The following is a 20,149-nucleotide window of genomic DNA, read 5'->3' on the forward strand; positions in this document are numbered from 1 at the left end:
GCACATGTAAACACCTCACATGTTTAACATATACAGTGGTGTTTCACATGCATGAATAATGTAAAATATTAGACTATTTGTAATGTTTAAATAAACATCTGAACGATTAAATAAATATTTGAATAAAAAAAATCCCTTCGACATGCTGGATGGCAGAGGTAGATTTCATCAGTGTTAAAAAAATTTCCACTTTAAAGTTAAGAAAAAACTTCAAATTTACTCAATATAACAATAGTTGCATGTGAAAAAAGTTTCACAAGTTTAGCATATAACATGCACCATCTTTTTACAACTTCAGGAGCATTTTGGTCATCCCTTGTCGTAAGGGTAGGTGATATCAAAAATTGTTAAAGAACAGAAGTTTTAGGTAATGTTTGGAGGACTAACAACCACTTTAAACCGAATGCCTACTGTGCCTATGGACAGTCGATTGCCGACTGTGCCTAGGGAGGGTATAACTTTTTATTTTCAAAACTACATTTTTACACACCCTGGGCCAATGGTTGGAGATATAAAAAAACTTTACTTATATAAGTTTTAGGCCCTTATCCATAGAGTAGTAACAACTTTAAATGAATTCTATATTTTTCTCAATAATTAAGTTATAGAGATATTTTGTTATTTCGAAAATGCACCCCCTTTTCTGATTTAACTGAAATTTTGTGAAAAGTTATTTTTAAGGAACAATTTGAAAGTGAAATATATATATATAAATCTTTGAGCTGATGGTGGTTTTGGGGTCTGGGGGACATGAAACGCAGACATGTAGAAATTTTCCAGAAATTGAATTATTATACCCTTTACAATCGCTAACTTTATTATGAAATCTAACTAAATCATGTAAAAAAATTAAGAAGTCAGGTATGAAATTTTTCATATCCTATATTTTCCATTGGGCAATGACCTTAGCAGTTACTGCCAGTAAAACTAAAAAAAAAAGTCAGTTATATTTAACAATGATTAAATAATAACTGAACAACGATCAATTTATTTCAAATTTAGTTTTATTAGCATTTCATGTAGAAGTATATTACTTTTAAGTTTTGCTACATCATAACGCTTACATAAAAAGATTTAAGCTAATCAATTTTTTAATATAAAAGAAACAACAACAGCTCAACTTATCAAGAGAGATTAGATAGAAGAAAAATACTTTATTGACTATATTAAGAAAAGTAAGAGATTAAATAATGTAAACAGAGAAGGAAAAAGGTTCACATCTAAGTGTATTTAGTGAGCTTCACTAAATCACTAGTACAAGAGAAAAAATAACTATATAATAAAACCGTTAAACACAAGGAGAAAAAATTTTACAGTAAATAACAAAAACAATCCATTAAGTTTTAAAAAACAAAAAAGACAACACCGAAGAGTTCTATTAAATAGAATCTAATTCGACTTAAAAAATCACCTAAAACGATATACACAAGGAGAGATTTTATTTTAGCGTAAAAAAAATAAAAACTATAAGGTTGAAGAAAGTAAAAACAACTCAAACCGAAGAGGAACTTTTAACAAGTAAAGTTGTACGAAAATCTAACAGAGTAAAATTTAGAAAGGGTACACAAAAGCACCAAAAAGAAAACACTAAAGAGTTCTTTTCTAAAAACTGGATTTAAACAAGAACCTAGGAGGATCTAAACTAGGAGAGGCTGTAATTTAGAGTAAAAAACAAAGAGGTTCAAGAAAGTCAAAACAATTTAAACCGACTAGGAACAAGTAAAGTTATAAAAAAACCCAAGCAGAGTAAAATTTAATTAAAAAGGGTACACAACTGTTTCTTTTGTCTCATGTTTTTAAAAAGTAATAATAGAATACTGAAAAAAAAAATAGATTTCTGCAGAAAGAAAAACAAAATAAATTAATTAGACTGAAGCGATTAAAAAGGTTCTCCAAGACGTAGGTATTGTTGAAACTTTTTTAAAACAAGATCTGTTTAGAAAGTTAATTTTCAATTACGAGTTGGAAAATAGAAAAAGAAGATGGTCGGGAAAGAAATAGACTGGAGAAAATGAGTTTAATCAAAAAAAAAAAAATGCTGCAAAAAATTATCTTTAACATTGTCCATATATGACTAAGATTATAACAATGACATACCATTAAATGTAGAAAAATTAGATTTTTATAAATGAAACAACCTCAAAATCATCTACTTTTTGATGTGAGCCACCACATTTAAACCCCCATGGCTGGGACACTAAAAAATTTAAACGGAAAAGTTAAGACTATGCAGATTCACAATGTAGGTCAGGCAAAGACGGGGTAGCTTTAATTTAGTTGAAAATTATCTAACTGGTACAGGATAAATGCATCTGGTCATAATATAATACAACCAACTGTTCTTACGAAAAGGAATCGTGTACATTTTAAATAAAAGAGCAATCTGTTTTTTGTAGAACTTTATTTGATTAAAAAAATAAATAACTTTGAATGTACATATGAAAATATTCAAAAACATAATTTTTAAATAACAAGAGTATATAAATATAGTTTAATCCATTTAAATATTTAAGTGGAAGATTAAGTTTTCATTTCACATACATATTGTAAAATCAGACTATATAATTCTGAAATCTTTTAATTTATGAACAAAATATTATTTCTTAACATCACATAATAATCGCAATTTATATATTATAAACATTTCTAAAACTGAAATATAATAAACTAATTTTTTTATTACAATAAAATACTCTATTTCATAAAGAAATTTATTTTATAAAAAATTGAATACATATAAAATTTAATAAAAAATATTAATTTGCGATAGTAAAATTTTAGTCAATAATTTTGAAAAACTGTTGAATCTGCTAAAAAATCCAGAAAAAAGCTCAACTATTTGTAACCAGTAACTAAACTAGAAAACTCAAGTCCCCTGAATAAACAAGAAATAAAGAATAAACAGATCTCTAAAAATTAATAAAGCATCCGGGTGAGGACCCAATAACTGTGTAATTTTTTAAATTATGATTATTAGCTAATTAATCAATGATCTATTACAGAAAATATTTGGAAGACAAAAAAAATCCTGCCAGAATGGCCACTCTGCCCCAATTCATCCTTGACACAAAAGAGGAGACAAAATTTACAGTGGAATGTCTCTCCTTTCAGTAACCTTTAAAATGTTATAAAACTTGTAGAGAATACAAAGAAGAGAAGAGCACATCAATAAACAAATTGGGAAATATATCAGGGTGGTTTAGAAAGGGAAGATTCTGTGTGGAAAAAATAAATAGTAAAGAGGAGATTTTTTTGCCTTTACAAAAGATCGGGAAAGATTCAAAATGTAATTGCTGAAATATATTTCTTAAAGAAATTAATTGGAATATACCAGTAGCCACAAAGTATGATCTAATCTTAAAGATTCTTAATTTTTTTAGGTGTTAAAAAAAATGTAATTTTTTACATTTTCTGATAGTATATATTTTGAAAAATATTTTGGTAAATTTACAAGCATAAATTCAAAATAATTGCAAAGTTATACAAATTTAACTCTTAATTGTTGTCGTCTGGTCATTTTTGACCTGAGAGGTATATTTTTGTTGGCTATGTTGCCATGACAGTTGCTACTTTCCAGATTTTCATTGTCCACTGTATTCAAGGGTGTTTCAAGGCCAGCTATAGTGCCATGTACAATGAAAACTTATTAGTTTATTTTTTACGAGAGTTCACATTCAAACCGATGATAGTAGCAATGTTACTTTTTTTTTTGGTAATAAAATCGTCATTGTATTTTTTACATTTTTAACAAATTATGAGTTTACTGAGTATAAGTACCTCTTGTGAATGTAGTAAAAGCTTGAATGAAAATAAAATTGAAGATATCTTAATGAACTGATGATCTGTAGGACAGTGAATCTATATTTAGTGAATATGATAGCGATAGTGTGAATGTGACATAGAAAGTCCTGACAATGTATGTGAAATTAAAAACAAAAACGCAAATCAGATGAATTGTTGAAGAGGAAATTACACAAAAGTCTGTTTATGAAAAAAATTGTTATAAATTGGGTACTGAACTTATTCGTTCAAGAACTTAGGTTATTAGGTCTCATCTTTCTCAAATAAAAGAAACTGCTAAAAACTTGAATCCCTATTAATTCAATTTATTATTGGGAATTACTGTTTACTGATGAAATGTTATACATTATATTAGAACATAAAATTATTAAATTATCACTAAAACTACTGCTTCGCAACTTCCTTTGTTAATCACGATAATTATGAATTAAAAGCTTTAATGGACTACTGTATTTATTTGGTATATTTAATTCTAGTAAAGAAGATGTGAGGAATCTACAGAAAGTGATGGAACTGGAAGTGTTATAATCAGGGAAACCATGTCCCTTCAGCGGTTTTTATTTCTATTAGTTTTAACGACACTAAAGTACACTCCAGTACACGAGATGGTGACAAAACTGCTCATATTTTCAAATTATTTAAAATGTTCCTCTCAATTACCAGTCCAATTATTCTGCATCCAAGTATCTAATTGTAGACAAGAAGCTTGACAGTTTTCAGGATCTATGCACCTTTCGAATGTTCATGAAAAATAAGCCCTGAAAATATGGACATATATTTAAGAAAATCACTTGCCTTAACTAATATGAGACGACTTGAAGAATCCTGACTTCCAACATCGCTGACTTTAATATTAGAAATGTATTAAAAATTAAAAGAGGAATAATCGAACCTGAATTGCTACAGAAAAAACACAGGCGATGTCATATGTGCCCATCAATCAATGATAACAAACATCTCAACGTCTGTAGTGAGTGTGAGAGCATGTATGCAAGTACAAATAACATCATAAGAAATAGTTGAAATTAGTTATGATTATTAAGATGTCGCTTTAAACTAGAAAGGCAATTAAAATCCTTTTCGCAGAATTTACAAAAATAATTTTTCTCTTTTGTATGAATATTAAGATGTATTTTTAAATTGTTTATGTAATTAAATGACTTTTGACAAAAGTTACAAATATAATTCTTCTCTTTTGTATGAATATTAAGATGTCTTTCTAAATTGCTTTTGTAATTAAATGACTTTTGACAAAAGTTACAAATATAATTCTTCTCTTTTGTATGAATATTAAGATGTATTTTTAAACTGGTTTTGTGATTAAATGACTTTTGACAAAAGTTACAAATATAATTCTTCTCTTTTGTATGAATATTAAGATGTATTTTTAAATTGCTTTTGAGATTAAATGACTTTTGACAAAAGTTACAAATATAATTATTCTCTTTTGTATGAATATTAAGATGTATTTTTAAACTGGTTTTGTGATTAAATGACTTTTGACAAAAGTTACAAATATAATTCTTCTCTTTTGTATGAATATTAAGATGTATTTTTAAACTGGGTTTGTGATTAAATGACTTTTGACAAAAGTTACAAATATAATTCTTCTCTTTTGTATGAATATTAAGATGTCGCTTTAAACTGGTTTTTCGATTAAATGACTTTTGACAAAAGTTACAAATATAATTCTTCTCTTTTGTATGAATATTAAGATGTATTTTTAAACTGGTTTTGTGATTAAATGACTTTTGACAAAAGTTACAAATATAATTCTTCTCTTTTGTATGAATATTAAGATGTGTTTCTAAATTGCTTTTGTGATAAAATGACTTTTGACAAAAGTTACAAATATAATTCTTCTCTTTTGTATGAATATTAAGATGTATTTTTAAACTGGTTTTGTGATTAAATGACTTTTGACAAAAGTTACAAATATAATTCTTCTCTTTTGTATGAATATTAAGATGTATTTTTAAATTGCTTTTGCGAGTAAATGACTTTTGGCAAAAGTTACAAATATAATTCTTCTCTTTTGTATGAATATTAAGATGTATTTTTAAACTGGTTTTGTGATTAAATGACTTTTGACAGAAGTTACAAATATAATTTTTGTCTTTAGTATGAATATTAAGATGTTGCTTTAAATTAAAATTACAGTTAAAAACCTTATGGCAGATTTTGCAAACATAATAAATTTTCTCTTTTGTATGAACGTTTAAATGTGATTTTAATTCAGAACTTTGATTAAAAGTCTTCTGACAAATGGAACAAACATAATTCTTCTCTTCGTTATGCTTAATAAGTTGTGTTTTTAAATTACTTTCTGGAATAATAGACTTTTGACAAAAGTTAGAATTATTTACACTACTCTTACAAGTAAGACAATTCTTGGTACTTCCTTTGATGGTTAATTTATCAATAATAACCTGTAAAATTAAAACAACAATTAAAAAGTAATTATGAATCAATGTAAAATTATTTCCATTACAATAACATTATTCTATTTTGTAAAAAGCCGCAAAATATGGATAAAAAACTGAATATTTTAAACATATATTCAAAATAAACATCGTTTGGAATATTATTTATTGATTCACAAGTAAAGTTTAATGTAATAACAAACTTTACTTATCCTATTGCATAGGAAACATAGCTGAAATTTTACAGATTGTCTGGGCTAAAGGTATCCAAAACAAATGGCCTATATTTAGGAAATCAGTCCTAACTTCTTAGTAGACTCAAATGATAGTATAAATCTCCAAGAATTGCTCAGTGTACTTTCAATAGTCAGTAGAATATGCATATGATGTGCAGACAAGCTGACTCCAATGCGATTGTAGTCCATCAAGATATGGATCCCACAAAAACCATTCAGTGCATGCTTTTGTTAATGGAATTTTAATCATGTACACATGTTTAACAGCTTGTACAAACTGAATGCAATATCAATTCTTTTACGTCCAAGTTTAACATCCTCCAAGGTAATGACTTTAAGAGTCAGAAATCATCAAAGGTTTCAGTTTGAATGAGACTATGGATCAAGTAAGTGACACAATCACTGCCCATCCCATTAACTTCTTTTGGCAACCTAGTTATGGATTGTAAATATCTCTTTCTACTGTTCACAACATTACCATAAGCACTCAGTTTGCAAGAATACAAGTTACAACAATTATTTATAGTTAGATATCTTATTTAGTGGTGAGATAACTTTTTCATATGTGCAGGATAGTTAAAGACACACTATCAAATTTAATGTACTTAAAACCCCATGCAGTAATCAAAAATGAAAGGGAACCACCCAAGTCAATGTCTATTTATGATGAAACAAAAATGGTGTAATCAGACTGATTTTTTCATGGAGCCCACTGTGACAGGGCACATTTACCTCGACCTGTTTGAGAATTTTCCTGTTCCTCAGATTCCTGCCGGATTCAGTTTCCAACAAGATGTTGTTCCACCACACTTATATTGAGATGTTACCATGTTCCTGAACAACACTTCCCCAGATGTAGGATCAAATGAATTACCAATTGCATGGCCAGCTATATCCCAACAAATATCACTTCTCTAACTTTTTTGCTTGAAATTTCATTAAAAGTTGTAACAAAGGAAGTTTGAGATTTGGACGATTAAAAACAAAAAATTTTAAGGTGTAGGTCTAATAATGAAGCTGATGCTCTTAAACACCTGGCAGGAGTTAGATTATTGTCTAGGCATCTGAAGAGCTACAAAAGGTGCATACACTGAAGTAGACAAATTTACATTAGAACATGGCGAGAGTTGATGTTTATTTAAAAAAACGTTACCAAGTTATGTTAACTGGTTCTCTTAATATTAAGCTGTACTTTTAGACTAGACCCTCTGAAGATTATAGTAAAATATGATATTCTTCTGTACCAATATATGGTATTTTTATAATAAAAAACCAACTTCAACAACCCAAGTAAAGAATTACAAAGTAAATGAAATAACATTTTATTTTTTATTCTAAGCACTTTTGCGGGATCCTGCATATCAGTTTTTTATAATACAATTAAATAAAATTACATATCAAACATAATAAAAAATTAAAACTACAATCATATATAAAAAACATATGAAGTCAGTTAAATAAAATAACTACTTCTACTATAAATAACAAATTAAATTTAAAAAATAAAATAAATAGAATAAATTTACGCTATGTAACCTGGAAAGCCAATTTACATTAATGAGTGGATTTAAATCACGCTATTTATAAAAATTATAATCATTTCTTTTTTTTATCTATAAATGTGCTGCCATCTGTTGCTGCTTTTTTAAGTGTCATCATCATATTCTGTCTGAAAGTTGATCAAGTAGGAATCTTTTGTATTTATATGTTTAAATATCTGAAAAATGTCCTAACTTTACCTAGTATTATTTAAATTAAATTTCTTGATATTTTAATATTAAAATTAACTATTTACAATATTTTAATTTGTTATTATGTTTGATATGTAATTTTATATAAATATATTATATACAGCTGATGGTGAAGGATCCTGCAAAGGTGCTTTTGGAATAAAAAACAAGGTAAGTGTCATTTCATTTACTTTATAATTCTGTACTGGGGTTGTTCAAGTTGATTTTTTTATTATAAAAATACTAGATGTATATACATATGATCAAGCTGAAAAACATGATTTATATTGTATAATTTTATAACAAATAAAATAAAAATATATATTTTTTAAATTCTTCTAAATTCGCGTCCTCTTTTAGCAATATATTAAAAACATTTAAAAAACTTGTAAATAAATCTGTGAAGTGGTGCGCATGCAAGAAACACTAATATATATATATATATATATATTTCCACACAGGGCAAGAAACTTAAAAACCAAACTGAGAGAGCTTAACTACAGGTATTTGAGGGTTACCTTTTACACTGCTCCTATTAGCACTATTATTGGAGGTGTATATTACTACTCTAATCTATTATTGTCTGTTGTAAACTATTCATGCTTCAGTGCAATAATTTTTGAGAACAGTGGTTTCCTTGTCAACACGATTTGTCTAGTGCAATTCTGACTAGACGATTTGTCTAGTTGCAAGTCCTACACTATCAATAACTGAAGGCAAATGTTCACAATAAAAAACTGAAGTCATTGACAACAGTTTGCATCAGGTGACTCTCAATAATATTACTTTAGCATTGATGTTAAGTCTTCCTAATGTAATCACAAAATTAGATTTTATATTATTTTCTTTTCATTTACAGATTTTATGTCACAACCATGTTTAGTCTATACCAGGTCCAATTTAAACTGCCTATCTGATAAATATTGAAACATGAACACTGAATACAATTAACAACATATCACCCACAGCTTACAAAATGTTCTACTCTATCAACAGGTTAAAATTCACATACTTCGGTCATCAATGAATTTCAAAAACACACTTTGCTCTCACACATTGACCATTTATCATTCACAATCATCTCAATAAATCAATATTAATTAAACAGAACTAAATACAGTTACAAACATTTTTTTTTAAAACGAACACATTGGAATATATACACAGTAATGAAATTAACAAGAGACAAATCATGTTTGTTACAATAACCAATAGCTAATACTTACACGACATGGATAAAATACCATCCCATCTTTTGTCTTCACTGTGTGAAAATCTTTTATTCGAAGTTCATTGCTTTTCATATTAGGATTAACCTGTGGTGAAACATCATCATTCAATAAGATCTCAGTTTCCTTTAAAAAAAAAAGATAAAGAAAACAAATTACAAACTAATTAATTTCCAATAAATGTTTTTTTTTATTTTATTCTGACTGGAACTTAGTAATAATACCACTTATATACAAATCACATATCACAAAAATAAATATTTTTGGCAGTAAATACCATTAAAATTTGTCTTGCTAAAAGTTTTAGAAAAATCCAAGTATTATGACAAAATTAGGCCAAAAAAGAAGAAAATTATTTTAATTTTATTTTTATATGAATTTACTATTTAAAGAATAATTTAATGGTTTTATATATATATATTATACACTTTATTTTCTCAATGTGTACGTTGTAGAAAATAACAAAATAGCAAACATATTAATCACAAATTTAATCCTGAGAAAATTGATTTTATAAGTCAATTTAAAACAAATATGGGGGTTGTTCAGGAAGGTTTTGAAGAATTTTTTTTTTAAACTTTCAACTTAATTCTCTTACAATTTGATTTATTTACTCAGATTTTCCAAATTTTTTATATTATCAGTATGATGTGATTTGTCCAACTCTGCGAAATGAGCAGTTCTCTCACCTTTGCATCATTAGAAATAAATCTTTGTCCAATGAGCCATTTCTTCAGATTTGGGAGGAGGAAGTAATTAATTGAAGCCAAGTCAGGTGAATACAGCACATGCTTCCAGATGACTTTGTCAAAGAGTAAATTATCATTGAGTTTTGCAACTACTATCAGAGTTATGTGTACCAGCACATTATTGTGGTAAAAGAACAGTATCTTTTTGGCCAATGTGGCAGTACATATCAATAGGTCTAGTAAAACATCAGAACTGTAATGATCCTCGTACTTGAAAGTTCATGTATTACTAAAGAATAAACCAAAACATGGTAAAAAATGCATTGAAGTCAAATTAAAACATCAACACTAAGTGCTTACATACAGTTTCACTCACATAACTACTCTACAAAATTCACTCTGAAAGGGCGAGTAAAACTAACTTACTGCTTCATTTTTGATTTTATGATCTTCAAATTTAATTAGGTTGGTCCCTTCAGTTACAAGAGGATCTGTCGCTTCATCAAAATTATCACACCCATTACTGATCGGCTCCTCTTTCACTTGCAAAGATTCACCTTCCTGAAACACAAAATCAATAATTTAATGTTATAGTTCAAGGCATGATGATCTTTCCATATGACACAAAAAAAAGCAAAAAATAAAACAAATACTGTTAAGAGGGCAAAGCTTCATACACGTAGATATTCTTTACAGGTACATCCATTATCTTCAAAAATAAAAACACTCTAAGTTAAAATTTAAGTATTTATAATAAAAACAACAAGTCGCTGAAAACTGTAAAACATTTCATATATTGAAATTTTTATTTATATTTATTAGTGTGTAACTTTTTTTTTACATGAATATTTAAGAACTTCATTATAGTGTATATATATAAAATATTGTCAAGTGAATGATTAATGCGAGACCTGACATTAGACACATCACTAATAAAAATGGCACTAGTCATTCTCAAGAATGAAAGAGAAGAGGATTTGCAATATTTTCTTCATGCAACAAATATACACAAGTGTTACATAAACATGATATTACCACTGAAATAAAGGTGATAATCAGCCACACACAAGCAGCTCAATTATTTATACCACAGAAATTTATGTACAATAGACATCAAAACTATCAGAGAACATTACCATGACTGTGCCCAGACATACTTTAGTTGCTTCACATGAAACAAAATCAAACCTAGGGCAGACAGTTTAAAGCATCCAACTAATGGTCTTTTAAACAGAAAATTATAAATTATATATGACTCCATTCACTAAAAACATTAAAAAGCTGGAGCTACAATTTTAATAATTTTTTTTTAAACCTTACAGTCCAGTACACTCTTCTTCAATTCAGAGAAGCCCCTTATTGAACAAAATGTTGAAATTCATCAAAGTCACTCCCAAAAATTGTATGCTCTCTGGAGGAGATGATTCGCTCATACTCTGAGAATGACATTTCCTGTCGTATATTCCCGATACAGAATAAAAATTGCACCTACAAGATGTGTTGTTATTATGCAAACAACATAAGAAAGGGTTCATGATATTACTGTTGTGAATGTGATGTTGGTATTTGCCCTGCCCCTTGTTTTAGAAATTTCCACACTAAGAAGGAAAACATTTTCATATTTCAAAAGCATTATAATCCACTAAAGAAAGAAAAAAAATGTATGACTAGTATTAAACTGAAATATAGTAATAACTCTGTGAACTGGCAAACATGAATCTAAGTTATTATTCTGTGATCTTGAACTCTGAATGCATAAATTCATAAATATTTATGAACTATTTCTATAATTTAATAGTTTTCACAGTTAGATGAAAAAGTATACATAGAAGATTCACAACATGTAAACAAATTTCACCATGCCTCAATGAGATAATGTTATGTATCAGACTACACTTTGTTTAGTTTGGTAGAGACTCAGATCATCCATTCCTGAGACATATGGTTAATTAAACCCCAACCACCAGAGTACACAGGTATTCACTGTTAAATTAATAAATCTTATAAAAGCAACTGACTTTTACTAGGATTTGAACCTGAGAACTTTCGACTTTGAAAATCAGCTATTAAAACAACTTTTTTGTGATGAGTTAAACACTAGATCAGCCTGGTGGGCTAAATATATATGTTATTATTATCTTTTATGACCGCATAGGATCATTTTAGTCAGTCTGTTATGCATGTCTCTTTGATGGGACTGTTTGGGCCTTGTGGTCCTCCCATTACTTTTTCATACATTTCAATCTTTGTGCCCTTTCTAGTGTTGAAAATGTTTGTGTTGTGAGGTTTTATCTTATAAGAGTTTTTGTTCATGAGTTTCTCATTTAATTTTATTGTACCTGTGGCGTCTACTGATGTAATGCCAATTTCCTTCAGATCCTATCTTATTTCTCTCAATCATCTGCATTCTGCCTTTGTATTTTCCGAGTCGAGATTGTACTGCATTAGCAGTTTCCGAAGTCTTGAATACTGCATCCACATGATTATGTCGAAAGAATCCTAATCTCCTCTTATGCATATCAGTAATGGGTTCCAACTCTTTGTACATGATTTTGTTTGGCACACTCCCACCACTGCCCATCTTTCAGATACTTTTTATCCATGCAAGTTCTAATTTTTTCTTTCCTTCTTCTGGAATCTGTCTGTCTTTCATTGTTTGTTCACGTGGAAGAGTGTTTGCTGCATAAGTGGTTTATGGTTTTATAACTGTGTTTAAGTGTCTTATTTTTGTATTTATTGATAGGCATTTTTATTATAAGTGTACCAGGTTAATTTTTGTGCTTCAGCTAGATTTTTCTTCTTATTCAGATAAAGGAATGTTTGTTTAGATTGTTTGTTACTATTTCTCTAAGGTATTTAAATTGAGTTACTAAATTTTGGGTCCAATTTTATTTGTAATGTTTTGAAGTACTAATCCATGATTTAGTTTCATCAATGCCATTTGCTACAAGTGCCAACTCGTCAGCAAAACTAGGAAGGTTTGTTTCAATTTTTCCACCCATTTTAACTTTTGTGAGACAACTTTTTGAGAGCTTGAGCCATTCCCTCATCACCATTTCTAAAATACAGTTGAACAGTAGTCGTGAGAACTCATTGCCTTGGCGCAGTCCTGTTTCGATCACAAAATGTTCTGAGAACTCACCCCAATTTCACCTTTGACACAGTTTGTAAGGGTCAGTTTTATCATGTTTATAATATGATGAATAGTTCAGGGTGTCTTAGAATTTTTAGTAGGGATGCAGTCATAAGCTTTCTTGAAATCTTCAAACGTTACGACCACATCCTCTTGTAATCCATTATTAGCTTGAAACTCAAGATGTGTTCTGGGCAGCTCTTCCAGGCTCTGAAACCTTCCTTGTATTCTCCTGGTTTTTTTTCGAGTTGTGGATGATTCTTGTAAGAATTTTGTATGATGTGTCTAGGAGTGAGATTCCCCAGTTAATTGTTAGGGTCTGTTTTGCCCCCATTTTTGTGTAGCAAATGGATGAGGGCTATCGTCCACTGTTCTGGTAGTTCTTCTTTGATCCAGATGTTGACAAACTGTTGATGAAGGACAATTTTTGCTGATCTTCCTGCATGTTTTTAGATGTTTCCAAAAGTCTGATTTTCTCCTGCTGCTTTGTAATTCTTCATCTCACCCAGTGCTTGGTAGACTACTTTTATTGTGGGAGGGTTGATGTTTTCTGGTAGTGTTGGTGTTAAAGTTTAAGAATTTTGTTGGTTCTTCGCAATTTAGGAGATCATTCAAATATTTAACAAGGATTTCCAAATTGTTTTTATTTCTGTTAGCCAGTTCCTTCTATTGACTTGTGTTTTTTTAATGATGTAGTCTCTTTATTCTCCTTAGGGGTCAGGTGGTTTCTTTTCCTTGTTTTACTAGATTTTGGAAGGATATTTCTAATTTTTGGGATTAATAGCAATAGTAGATTTTTTTCCACTGTTTTGACACATTTGCCGTTCCAACATTGATGTTTTTGTACGGGATTTTATTGGGGCTAATTCTTCTGCGATTAATTTAATGTTGTTGACTGGATCTTCGAGTTTATCTGTGATTGTTATTTTTTTGGTTGCTTTTTGGTGATTTTCATTCTTGACCAGTCGGGCAGGATCCTCTTTTCTTTTAGTTTTAGACTTGATTTTGTTGTTTTCTTTGTGAAGCAAATTTTATTTTGACTACATAGTGATTGGATCCAGTGTCTACTCCTCTGATGACTTTTACGCTGTAGATCTCCATGTGGTGCTGTTTATCCATAAAGACGGTCTAGTTACCATTCTCCTATAGTGTAATCAAGGTGTTTTTAGATTTTGATTATTTGAGATTTCCTCTTGAAATATGTGGATTTCAATATTAGCTTGTCATTTCTGCAGAGATCTATGAATCTCTCTCCATTTTTGTTTGTTTTCATTTGAGTGGGCCATTTTCCAATGTTGTCGTGGTCTTCTTTCTCTGTCTAGTTGGGTATTGAGTTTCCAATTAATTGTTTAACATGGATTTCAGTTATGTTATTTATAGTTAGGTCGCGTAGATTCAAGAACCTTACTGTTTCTTTATAGTCCTTTGGAGAATTATTTTTATTATTAGTGGATGCATGGCTGTTTATTATAGTGTAGATTTTATTAGATGCATTTGGTGTGAGTGTTGAGATTCTTGGAGATTGTGACTGGAATTATTGTATAGTTTCTTATTTTGAGTCTGACTAAAAAGCCTGTTCCAAACTGTGGCACTTTTTCATCACTCTCTTTCCAGGTATACCTTTGCAGAGTCTATATCCTTGAGATTCAATGGCATCCTGGTCAGTGTTTCTTATTTCCTGCAGACCCATGATGAGAATTTTGTATTGGTCCATTCGGCCAGTTATTATTTTTAGTTTACCAGTCCGCTGCAGCAAGTTTACTTTGTGTGTGGAAATGTAGATGATCTGATTTGTTTTGGTTTGATTTTGGACTTTATATTTTTCTTATTTGTGTGTGTAGTGTTAGGGCATTCCAATGCTTCCAGTTGCATGTTATATTCTAAGTGCCAGCCCACCATATCTACATATCTAAATGCTGCCTTTTCTAAACTCTGGTGTTGCTTGGTTGAGCAGGTGGAGTATTTCTTAAAAAAGATCTTTCAGTGATGCCTCTCAAGGGGTTACCTGTCAAACTAGGTTCCGAGTTACAACTCTAAATGCGATCTAGTGAGGTGTGATTTGATGATAAATGAAGCTATGAAGTTTTTTTAGATTCAGTTCACCAGACAAATTTCTCCTATTTGTTTGGGATACCTCCAAGCATAATCCATGAAGGCTCAATCTGACTTTTGTTAAAAGATATTACTTTGGAGAAAAGTTAAAAAGTCTGATCCTAAATGTTACACCCATATATATAAATATATAAATATATATATACAATATAATATTCTTTCAGCCTCCACAAATGATAGAATTAGAGAATCATTCACCTTTAATCTTTTACTCCATCAGATGCTATTGGACCTAAGCCCATCCTCAGTGATATCTTTTATAAATTCTTAAACTGTTTACAATTATACAATAACTATTAGCTTTTTACATTTCGTAATGTTTTTGCAATTGTTGGATTTAATTATATAAATACCAGAAGAATACGATAAAACAAAAACTCCCGTTATTTCAATTGAGAAATAGAATGAATATATAAATGAAATGGTTTTAAAAAAATTAATGACCCAACAATAAAGTTTTAAAAATTAAAAAAAGATTCCTTAGTTAAATTCAAGGAAATATTTAATAATAATAATAAATTAAAATATCATATCAAATTATCCATATATACCTTGTACCCCAAAACTTACAGGTTTCCCAAAATTACACAAGGAAGGTATAACAACAAGACCATTAATTAATTTCAAAACAGCCCCAAGTTATATTATTACTAAAATTATTGATATAGCAATTAGATCAAGGATAAATATAGAATATAACTGAAATATAAAAAACAGTTATTAATTAATTAACTAAATAAGTAAAAATTATTAAAACTACAATTACTAGCTTAGATATAACTAATATGTACCCAGATAAACCCATTGATTACACAATCTCAAAAGAAAATAAATTAATAAAAGCAGGAGAAGACATAAAATTTATAAATATTTAACAATTAGAAACAGGTGTAAGCAGAATTATTTTGAATTTATTGGAACCTGTTACATATAAGAAAATATTTTACCCATGGGATTTCCCTTATCTGCTTTAATGTCAAAAATATATTGCAGGAATTTGATAATAGAACAGTATATGGCATAAATCACATATATTAAATTTTATTGTGGGTCAGATTCGTGGATGATAATTTATTTATATATGAACCAGTTATAGATAATGAAGTAATTTTAAATAAATTCAGTTCAGATCTAAAACTTTATAATTTATATATGAAATGGAACATAACAGAAAAATAAATTATTTAGATATATATATATATATTTAAATAAAAACAATCAAATAATAACTGAATTATATAAAAAACCTACCTAAAATGAAATTTTTTAAATAGGAATTCTAATCATATTTGGTCCCAGAAGGTTAATATTTTTAAGTATGTACTTAAGCAGAGCAATAAAATACATAAACAACAAATGGGAATTTTGTAATTTTAGTATAAAGAATATAGCTATAAAAAAAGGATATCATATGTCATTGACTGATATTAAAAATATAATCCAGAATTTTTCAGTAATAAAAATATTACTACATTATTACCCATAAAAATAGTGAAATGTTTATCTAAAATACCCTTATACAAATAAAATTATAGGAAACTAAATTGATGTGTATACAAATAAAAAATACAAACCTGATAATCATATAATAAAACATTAAAAAGTAAAAAATAAATGTGGGTCTTCTGGTATTTATAAAATTAAATGGAACAATTACGAAAAGATATATAAAACAAATAATCATTTAAAAATAAATGTAATGAACATTTTAAATCATTTAAAAATAGAATAATAGGTTTCTCGAATGTTGCTGACAATTTTATAATAATTTTGATTATTATTTAGTTTAGAAGGTAATTTGGAAATAGTTGAAAAAATTAATACTGAAGATAAAAAGTTTAACCTGCTAAATAATTAATATATACGAGTTCACAAATGAACTGCATGGAAACCAAAATTTACATGCAAGGCCATAATAATGAAAAACAATACAGTAGGATGCCTTAAACCAAACTGGACTGCTTAAATCCAAATTAAGAAATTAAAGAAAAAATAATACATTATTTGAAAAATAAATCTTCACTTCAATTGGAAATATTTTATTTATGTTTATTTTACTGAATTTTTCAATTGACCTTTTTGCAATTCATTTAGCAAAAACATATTTGTATTTTAGCCTTTGTAAAACTTATTAAAGTAAATTTTTACCCAATTATCCAGATCTGGCCTTGTAAAGGTTCATCTGGACAATTGGTGTTTTCACTGTATGCAGAATCTAATATCCTTACTTACCACTTCATTTTTAACTTCTAAATTTTCTGATTTATACAAATTGGTGTCTTCAATTGCTAAATGATGTTTTTTGATATCAAGTAGTTCCTCTTTCAGCTGCGGTAAATCTACTTGCTGTAATAAAAAACAAAAAAATGAATGCTACAAAGTAAAGATTTTTACGATTTTTTTGTATAATTTATTAAATATATAAAATGGCTCCTGTAATTTGCTTAGCATACACATATAGAACAGCCACAGTTAAATTATTACTATTATTATTAGGTGACTTTAATATGCCCGATTTTGCTAAATATTATCAAAAAATGTTTCAACTCATCTTATAGATTTTTCTACAAATTGTAACCTTTTACAATCAAATAATCTGTTAAAACTGTTGTGGTAATTCTCATGAGTTTGTTTTTTCTAATCTTACTGACATATTATGTTAATAATGCTTACAGTAAAACGTTTTATCATGGTAAATATCATTTACCTTACAGATAATGTTGCCTAAGATTTTGAGTTAAATCTTATAGCTAAACAATTCTTACCAGATATTTTTATAACATTCACCATTTACTAAATAGGAGTTTGATTGTAAATGATATTTATTTATTATATTGCCATATAATATTGAAGTTTAAGAGTGAAACAAGGAAACTGAATTTAGTAGCAAATGAAAAATGCAATACCTGACTCGGATTTGATATTTATCACCAATATAGACATTTTTTTTAGAACTGCAACTACATATTAACAATATTGTTGATAATCATGTACCAAAAATAAAATTACATTATATATAAAAATGTAATTTTTGAAGCAGTTCTCTACTGAGAATTTACACAATTATTAATGAGAAAAACTTCCATAAGCTTCAAAAACAACATAGATCTACCTTATTATTAAGATATATTTAAGAACAAAATATTTGTAATACTCTTAGTCAAGATTTATTTTTTAATTATACTGTTAAAGTTGAGGAATCTTTATGCAATGGTTCCAAAGATTTTTTTAAAATAAGCTAACAAAAACAATGATAAATCTATTTTAGGTGGCCACGAAGGCGGAGCAAATGTCCTCAACACTGAAGAGGCTAAGGCCAATGTCGGAGGTCCCAGGGCATCTAAACGCTGGATATTAGCGTCTACGGTGGTGTTGGATATATAGCCGATACTATTACTATCACATACAATATTGTATGTGATGGTGGTAAGGTGGGAGGCCTTCAGACTGAAGAGCAAGTATAGGAAGTTGGCAATCAGGGTAGCCCAATTATATAGGACAGTTTCCTTGACAGTTTCACACCACCACTAGTGGTGGTGTGAATGCCACCATTGGACCTCATAGCCAAGGAAAAAAGGGACAGGATCACAGAAGGCAAGGACCCGTATGTTTATTGAATAGCAGGAGGTGGAAGAATCCAAAAGTACATTACACCTATATTTTGATCGCAGAAGTAGCTGCTATATTGGTCAATAGACCATGGGTCATTTGGGGTCTACATCTGCAGGATTGGAAGGAGGTGTACAGATCAATGTCAGTATTATGAAGAAATTAACAGAATGGAGCACACTTTTTCATGTGTCCCAGGTGGAAGGAAGAATTGGCATGTGATGGTTTGGACTCGCTTGGGGGTCATGCAGTTGATGCTCTTGTTCGGTGAGAGTTGGACCATGTGTTCACAGTGGTTTCTGGTCAAATATTATTCAGTCGACTGAAAAATATTAAAAAATAATGAGTAATATTAAATAAACTTTGAACACTTTCTTTTTGAATATCTTGTTAAAAAATTCGGAGATGTATATACACAAGAAAAAATTTTAGCAGATGATGAAAGTTTACTGGAAAGGTAGGCTAAATTTCATTCACTTTATTAGAATAAAAAGAGCACACTTTGATATTAAGACATTTCAGAGTCAGAAACAGGATATATATAAATAAAACTTGATAGCATACGTAGATGCAGGCACACAAATTGTAAAAACTCCTAATCATGGCTACACCACTTTTATTGTCATTACTCTTTTTGAAACTAGTAACCAACTAGTGAACAATAAAGCTACCCCATGAACGTCCACTTAAATGAGGATGATATGTATGACATGTAAACAATGTGTAGACTTGTACACTCAGGCGTAACATTCCTGTGACATATGGTTTATTGAACCCCAACAATCAAAGTCTATAGGTATCCATGGTTTAGATTTTAATTGTCTATAAAAGCAACTAAATTTTACTAGGATTTGAACTTTACAACCTTTTGACTCAAAAATCAGCTGTTAAACAGCAGTGTTACTTAACTGCCTATTTGCAACTCAACAAATATTAGTAACAAAATATATATATACATATATATATATATATACCAACCTTTGTAAAACTGATTATAAAAGCAAATGTCTATATAGTGTATTTTTTGTACCATATTACTATCTCTCTTTCTTACACTGTACATAGTATTTTCATTTTTCAAATTTCTTCTTAATTTAACTGAAACACATTTACTTTTTATTTTTTTTACTTATTGTATTACCCATTAAATATAGAATCACACAACCTTTTTTAAATTACCCCTTTCA

The 20,149-nt window shown here is 28.9% G+C and overlaps 1 protein-coding gene across 1 annotated transcript; it reads right to left on the reverse strand.

Annotated features, from left to right (window-relative positions):
- Window positions 1–880: 880 nt before the first annotated feature.
- LOC142317974 (uncharacterized) lies at window positions 881–20,025 on the reverse strand. The gene is made up of 6 exons (XM_075354507.1): window positions 19,993–20,025; window positions 17,586–17,699; window positions 10,535–10,669; window positions 9,417–9,545; window positions 5,819–6,230; window positions 881–927 (listed from the first exon to the last, which is right to left on the reverse strand). The coding sequence occupies exons 1-6, from the start codon at window positions 20,023–20,025 to the stop codon at window positions 881–883; spliced, it is 870 nt and encodes a 289-aa protein (XP_075210622.1).
- Window positions 20,026–20,149: the final 124 nt, after the last annotated feature.

The sequence above is a fragment of the Lycorma delicatula genome, chromosome 1, assembly GCF_047948215.1.
Source record: "Lycorma delicatula isolate Av1 chromosome 1, ASM4794821v1, whole genome shotgun sequence".
NCBI lineage: Eukaryota > Metazoa > Arthropoda > Insecta > Hemiptera > Fulgoridae > Lycorma > Lycorma delicatula.